This window comes from Gadus chalcogrammus, chromosome 22, assembly GCF_026213295.1.
Source record: "Gadus chalcogrammus isolate NIFS_2021 chromosome 22, NIFS_Gcha_1.0, whole genome shotgun sequence".
Classification (NCBI taxonomy): Eukaryota; Metazoa; Chordata; class Actinopteri; order Gadiformes; family Gadidae; genus Gadus; species Gadus chalcogrammus.
Window position 1 is genome coordinate 11,118,816 of NC_079433.1, and position 7,500 is coordinate 11,126,315.

The 7,500-nt window shown below is 44.5% G+C and overlaps 2 protein-coding genes across 2 annotated transcripts in view; one reads left to right on the forward strand and one right to left on the reverse strand.

Moving 5' to 3' along the window:
• Positions 1-261, reverse strand: part of LOC130376257 (FH1/FH2 domain-containing protein 3-like) — a 14,639-nt gene extending 14,378 nt beyond the window's left edge. The window contains exon 1 of the mRNA XM_056583479.1: positions 258-261. Coding sequence (XP_056439454.1) covers positions 258-261 — 4 coding nt within the window. The remainder of the gene's footprint in view (positions 1-257) is intronic.
• A 4,758-nt stretch (positions 262-5,019) lies between these two features.
• Positions 5,020-7,500, forward strand: part of LOC130375788 (hairy/enhancer-of-split related with YRPW motif-like protein) — a 4,066-nt gene continuing 1,585 nt past the window's right edge. The window contains exons 1-3 of the mRNA XM_056582874.1: positions 5,020-5,226; positions 7,281-7,347; positions 7,488-7,500. The exon at positions 7,488-7,500 is cut by the window's right edge and continues 71 nt beyond it. Coding sequence (XP_056438849.1) covers positions 5,147-5,226; positions 7,281-7,347; positions 7,488-7,500 — 160 coding nt within the window. The 5' untranslated portion in view covers positions 5,020-5,146. The remainder of the gene's footprint in view (positions 5,227-7,280; positions 7,348-7,487) is intronic.

The window sequence follows — 7,500 nt, forward strand, 5'->3', positions numbered from 1 at the left end:
CCAAGATCCTCACCCTGACCTCATATAAAGCTTTGAATTTAATCAAAATGATATGGTTTTAAAATGGTAAATTGCACTGAACTAAATCTTTCAATCGCCGTAATGTAAATGTATGTCATTACAGTTAAGTTTAGATAAAGGTTTTAGTGTGGGAAAGTTTAAAATGGCAGTGACTTGACCAAGAGAGGTTTGTGTTGTTCCCGAGGCGCATAATACCAACTATGTAGTCCACATTTTCAAAGGCTGCATGCACATACTCATGTTGCCAGAACAACTTCACGAAAGAAAGATATCGTGAACGTTAGAAAAACAATGAAATGGATCTTATCCCTTCCCCAATCACAGAGTTTGGTTGATTGACGAAGATAAGTCACAAACAGAACGCCATGCAAAGCTGGGTCCACTCCCAGACGTTACACAATAGCAAACGTCAAGCCTCTTGAACAATAATTACAATTGCTGTGAATGTCTGTTTATATGTGTGTATGAGTGTGTCTGTGGGTCTGTGCGTGTCTGTGTGTGTGAGAGAGCTGTGTATGTATGTGTGTGTGTGTGTGTGTGCGTGTATGCGTGTGCGTGTCTATGTGTGTGTGTGTGTGTGTGTGTGGTGTGTGTGTGTGTGTTTGTGTGTGTGTGTGTGTGTGTGTGTGTGTGAGTCTGTGTGTGTGCATGCGCACAAGAGCTTGCATGGATGGAAAAAACACATATGAGCGTACATTCTTGGCCGTTGTTTGTGCTCATTTAGTCTGCAAGCGTTGGACATATTCATAAACCAGGTTTTGCGTGCAGTGCAAATTGCAAAAGTATGAGCCTGATATTTTATATAGGAGATGCTGCCTTGTTGTGGGTTTGTTGAGGGGGAGGGGGCGGGGGATTAGGAGTTCTGAAGTGGGCCAACCAGAGATTGACAGAATTCTCCCAGAATTCCAGAGATCTGTGCCAGCTCTTCTCTCTGTCTCAGTAGTCTCCACGTCCTTGCGTTCCCTCCAAAGCTTGATTGTTTTTTTTTGGAACGAACCATTCATTCATTCTTATGGTTAATTAATTTCCTTTTTATGCGTGTTTGCAATATATCTGGTGTGGTTGTGTATTTAGGGGCTTAAAATGTTTTATATTTGATGAAACCAAAAATATGATTGAAAGTTTCATATTTTTTATTAGATAGCGATGACAGCGGAAAGGAAAGTTGTTCTTTAAAGGAAATATAAAGGAATGGGTACATGGGGGAATGGGGGCGGGGGGGTAAAAATAACAGACACAAGGAGCAGACTCTGGTCGGACTTCATACATGTGTCTTTTCTTTCAGCTGCCTTCTGATCATATTATGTGTAAGAGTGTGTGTTTGTGTGTGTATGTGTGTGTGTGTGTGTGTGTGTGTGTGTGTGTGTGTGTGTGTGTGTGTGTGTGTGTGTGTGTGTGTGCGAGTGTTTGTGTGCGTGTGTGTACTTTTGTGCGTGCGTGTAGTTTTGTGCGTGTCTGCAAAATAGGATCCAGATCTGAATTAAAGGGTGACTGGTAATGTAAGAATAAGTTGGGGTGGGGGGGGGGGGGGGGGTTACTGGGAGAGAGTTAACAGGATCTCTGGGACAGCTCCGTTGACTCATACTCACCACACGTTAAGCCCCCTAGTGATGATCCTTCTGATTAACGACACTCGCTGGTTATTACCAACATATTGCATCCAACACACACACGCCCGCACACACACACACACACACACACACACACACACACACACACACACACACACACACACACACACACACACACACACACACACACACACACACACACACACACACTCTTTGACATATATTAATACACAGATAGATGACACACAGACAACGCTGTACAGACAAACAGGCAGACATTGGAAGAGGCACACACACAAACACACACACACACACACGCACACACACACACACACACACACACACACACACACACACACACACACACACACACACACACACACACACACACACACAGACACACACACACACACACGTACCACAAACACACACACACAAACACATACACACACACTCTTTTGCACTCACACACAAGCCTCAAACTATGCAGACAAATACATGACACATATACAACACAGACGTCTCCACAAAAACAGAGAGAGAGAGAGACTGGCACACACACACACACACGAACACACACACACACACACACACACACACACACACACACACACACACACACACACACACACACACACACACACACACACAGAAACACACACAATTACCCACAAAATACACATGCAAACTCACATACAAGCTCAAAAATGAAAAATAATCCATATGTTTATATCTAAAACATATATAACAATCAATCTAATATTATTCATCACATTTAATAATATTGACTCGCCAATTGTGATTATGAAAACACATCAAACAAAATCAAACTGTCTGTGTGTTTTTGTGTTTGCAGGAAATTGGGGGAGTGCATGTAATGCATGCAGACGTTTCCACACGTAACATGCACATAACCAACAAAATACAACATAACTTGAAGCAACACACATGTAAAAAGTAACACACTCTAAAGGAGATGACAACGTAGACACAACCACATTAACGGGCCACCACACACAACTACAACAGCAGTGACTTAGGCTAGTCCAGGAACATACACACACATCTTGTTCACATGCATTTTCATGTGTTTCAAGCTATGAAAAACACACACACATGCATGCACATGTACACGCACACACACACACGCACGCACGCACGCACGCACGCACGCACGCACGCACGCACGCACGCACACACACACACACACACACACACACACACACACACACACACACACACACCACACACACACACACACACACACACACACACAGGACCACACACACACACACACACGCAGATACACAAGCACAGGCAGGCACTCTGCACTCTTCCAGTCTGCAAGAGGGGAAACGAAAAGCTCCGCTTGGCATTGTGCAGAAGGGGGCATGCAACACACACACACACACACACACACACATGTTGTTCAATGTGACACTTGGTGCTTGGTTCCGCTGCCACCGTGGGAAGATTGCGAGCGCTGATTGCCATGGTAACAGGAGACCCAGGCGCCTGTTGCTGGGACCGGTGCCTTACTGACCCAACCATTTCTGTGTGTGTGTGTGTGTGTGTGTGTGTGTGTGTGTGTGTGTGTGTGTGTGTGTGTGTGTGTGTGTGTGTGTGTGTGTGTGTGTGTGTGTTTGCGTTGGTGTGTGTGTGTGTGTGTGTTTGTGTTGGTGTGTGTGTGTGTGTGTGTGCGCGCGCGTGTGTGTGTGTGGTGTGTGTGTGTGTGTGTGTGTGTGTGTGTGTGGGTGTCTGTGTGTGTGTGGGTGTGTGCATGTTGTGTGTGTGTGCGTGGTGTGTGTGTGTGTGTGAGTTGTGTTTGTGTTTTTGTGTGAGTTGGGATGTGTGTTGGTGTGTGTGTATGTGTGTGTGTGTGTGTGTGTGTGTGTGTGTGTGTGTGTGTGTGTGTGTGTGTGTGTGTGTGTGTGTGTGTGTGTGTGTGTGTGTGTGCTTATCATGTGTCCAGTGAAGAGCTCCTCTGTTCGGACACTCATTTGTTAAATCCCCTCTTGACCTACCTGTTCTCCTACACCCGGAACGGACAGACTCAGAGACAGACAGACGGGATACCTTTTGCCACACACATACTCATACACACACACGCAACACACATATATGCACACACGTCCATACACACGCATAAGAGCAAACGCACACATGCACAGACACACACAAACACACACACACGCACACACACTCACACACTCACTCACATAAGAGCACACACAGATACACAAACACAAGCAGGCACTCATGCGCACATGCACACACACACACACACAACCACAGACACACACACACACAAACACACACACACAGACACACCTGCAAGTATCATGCCAGTATTTTCCATCTCAAAACGCTTCTACACCTTATATTCCCACACTTCCCTCTCTCTATCCTCCCTCTCTCTTTCTTCATCCTTCTCCCTCGCTCAGTCCCACTGCCATTGTTCTTGGAATGAGGGAGCATAATTAAAGGAGGAGGGCAAGAGACAGGAGCGACAGAGAGAGAGAGAGAGAGAGAGAGAGGAGAGAGAGAGAGAGAGGAGAGAGAGAGAGATGAGAGAGAGATGAGAGAGAGATGAGCGAGAGGAGAGAGAGAGGAGAGAGAGAGAGAGAGAGAGAGGGGGGGGGCGGGATGAGGTGGAGACTAATTGACTGTGGGTGCTATGGGGAGCATGGGGGGGGGGTGAGAGGGGAGGCAAGGGGAGGAGAGGGGAGGGGGGAGGAGACCAGAGGATGAGTTTCAGAGAAGTGTGTGGAGTCTGGAAAGGGGGAAGAGGGAGGATCAGAGGCGGAGAGCCAAAGCGGGCAAACCTACCCCGAAGGGCCAGAGTCCTGTTCTGTCACTGAGTGAGAGAGCAAGTGAGAGAGGAAGAGGGAGAGAGACTAGGGATGTGACTGAGCAAGTGAGAGAGGGAGAGAGAGAGGAAGAGAGAGAGGAAGAGAGAGAGAGACAAGGGATGTGACTGAGCAAGTGAGTAAGCAAGACAGAGAGAGAGGGAGAGAGAGAAAAGGGGTGTGACTGAGCAAGTGAGAGGGGGAGAGTGAGAGAGAGAGGGAGAGAGAGACAGAGAGACAGAGTAAGACTAATTGGATGCAATTGAGTAAAAAGAAGAGGCGCTGCCAGTGAAAACATTTAGTTGTCTCGGGCCCTCGGGGGACGACTCAGAGGCGCTGCTGATTTAATCCAACCCACCAGGAATCAAAGGAGCAACGCAGGGGGGCCCAACTGGACCACAGCACAGGGGCCAACCGGACAGCAGCACAGGGCCAGGAACAGCCAACAAGCCGAGAGCACAAGGGACCCGACGGGAGCCCACAGAACTAGGGGCCTAGACCACAGAGCAGCGCAAGGGCCCGACGGGACTACACAGAGATCCGGAAGGGCCGACACCGCTCCAACAAAAAAGAAAAAGTGAAGATAGAGAAAGAGTGAGAGAAGAGAGGAAGTGCGAGCGTGAAGGAGAGACTGAACAGGTCTATCTGTCTCTCCATCCGTCCATCCGTCGCTCCGTCCCGCGAGGTAGAGGAAGAGACCGCGAGATGAAGAGACCCCATGACTACAGCTCTCCGGACTCGGACACGGATGAGTACATCGACGTGGGTCAGGAGGATGGGTTCTGGTGAGTAATGACCGTCCGACCAATCAAATGCTCTGCTCCAGTCACAGGTGGGACTGGAAACACATCCGATGCCACAGTTTACAGTCGATTGGATGTTTTGAGTTTGTCGTTGCTCAAAGGAATTATGCTTTTATTTTGTGAACACCTCGAAACTTTGGCACCGTGATGTTGATGCAATTATTGATTAGACAGGGTTAGAAATGGTTAGAGACTTGACCGCGACTTTAGTTAAATGATGTGACCTCAAATTCTGAATACCTTTGGTAGAAAATACAGTTATAAGGTACATACAAAATAAATACAAAATGATATGTATAAAGTTGTATAACTATATTCAGAAATACAAGTGTTATAAAGCGTTTCCAAAGTTAAATATTTGTAAATTATTTTAGCCTAGTACAAATTAAAATGATTAAGTTATTAATTTAACATTCAAAGCAGAGGTTAAGAAAAATGAACTTCTGTTGAACTTCTGATATTTTTATTGTGTTCCACAATAACAAATATCAAACTGTCATACAAAAATTATTTTGTATGACATCAATCCGCTGAAAAGGGCACGATTGAAGAGTTGAGACACCGTTTCTGTGATGTTTCCTTAAATATGTATTCATTTATGGATTAGGCAGATAAATAAATAAATACTTATAATACAAAGAAAGAAGTCGAATAAGTGAGCACACTGAGTATAAAGGCCAAAAAAGTTAAAAATTATGCTTTTTTATAATCTAAATTCCACCGCTTTTGTCATCATGAAAAAGAGGCTTTACGAGATAGACACGAAAAAACAAAATTTTTCAAATCCTTAAACAATGTTCTCAAATTAATTTGAGCTTATATATATATATATATATATATATATATATATATATATATATATATATATATATATATATATATATATATATACATATATATATATATATATATATAAATACATATTTTTAAAGACATGATCAAACAAACAATTCAATCATGCGTAAGTATCAACATGTTTCATCACAGATTTCCCAATACTGGATCATAAACACCCTCCTTCTGAGAACATCTGAGATGTTTCCCTGGGCTCCATCATCACAAAGCCACTGTAATCTCAATTATGACCAACGAATATATATTTTTGCATAAAATCTCAATCCATGGCAAACAAAATAATTTATGCACTAAATTAAGAACAAAAAATAATTAACGTCATTTAGCCATCTTGAAAGGCCAAGAGCTTTATATTAATTATTCATTTGTATGATTCTTGGTTTTGTTTACATCACTTTGACACAACAGATCATATTCACACACACACACACACACACACACACACACACACACACACACACACACACACACACACACACACACACACACACACACACACACACACACACACACACACACACACACACACACACGCAGAAGACAGGGGAAGATCAATGCCATCAAACATGAAGCTAAACAAAAACACGCTGCTCTGCTGGCAGGGCCCCCGATGTTAAAATCTAATAGAAACGCAATAGAGCCTTTGGTGCGGCGGTTTGAAAGAGACCCCTAGCTGTCAAGCTCTTTCAAGACCCGTAAGGCGAGTGCTCGCAAACAAACACGATCCACATTGAGAGGCTGGGCAGTGTAAGCCGTGCGTGCTGCACACACACTGGGAAGCCCCATGTGAGCGAAGGCATCGCGCCCCGCGGCCATAGCAATCATCTATCTTTAAAAGCTCCTCCACTTGGATGGAAGAGCAGTATGTCATTTGAGTGGGACTAATGTCCAGAAACGCATTAACGGAACAGGGAGATTATTTATTTTTTTAAACTTGAAAAACCAAAAACTGAAAGTCATTGATTCCACCCCCTCTGCCAGACTCTCTTCAAAACGAAAATCTAAAATTGAGCAAAGATGATCTTCATTCTGTGTCATATTAAGAGGACGTAACAACTACAAGATGCAGGGGCATCAAAGTTAAACATCTCTCTTCTTTGTTAAACCCCGTCTCATCTTTGCTCTTGTCTCTCTGTCTCCGTCTCTATCTGTCTGTCCGTCCTGTCTGCCTGTCCGTACAGCCCTGTCACCGGGTCCATGTCCCCTGGAAGCTCTTCTCAGATCTTGGCTCGCAAGAAAAGGAGAGGGGTAAGTGGAGTGCTTTGGTTTTTTCAGGCCCCATTTTTTTCTTCCTTAAACGAATTCCTCTCGATTCTTGCCTCCATGTCGTGATCGTCTCCTGGATGTTTTCTGACAGTTCTCGTCGTCTTTGTCCCTCGTTTGCGTAGATTATAGAGAAGA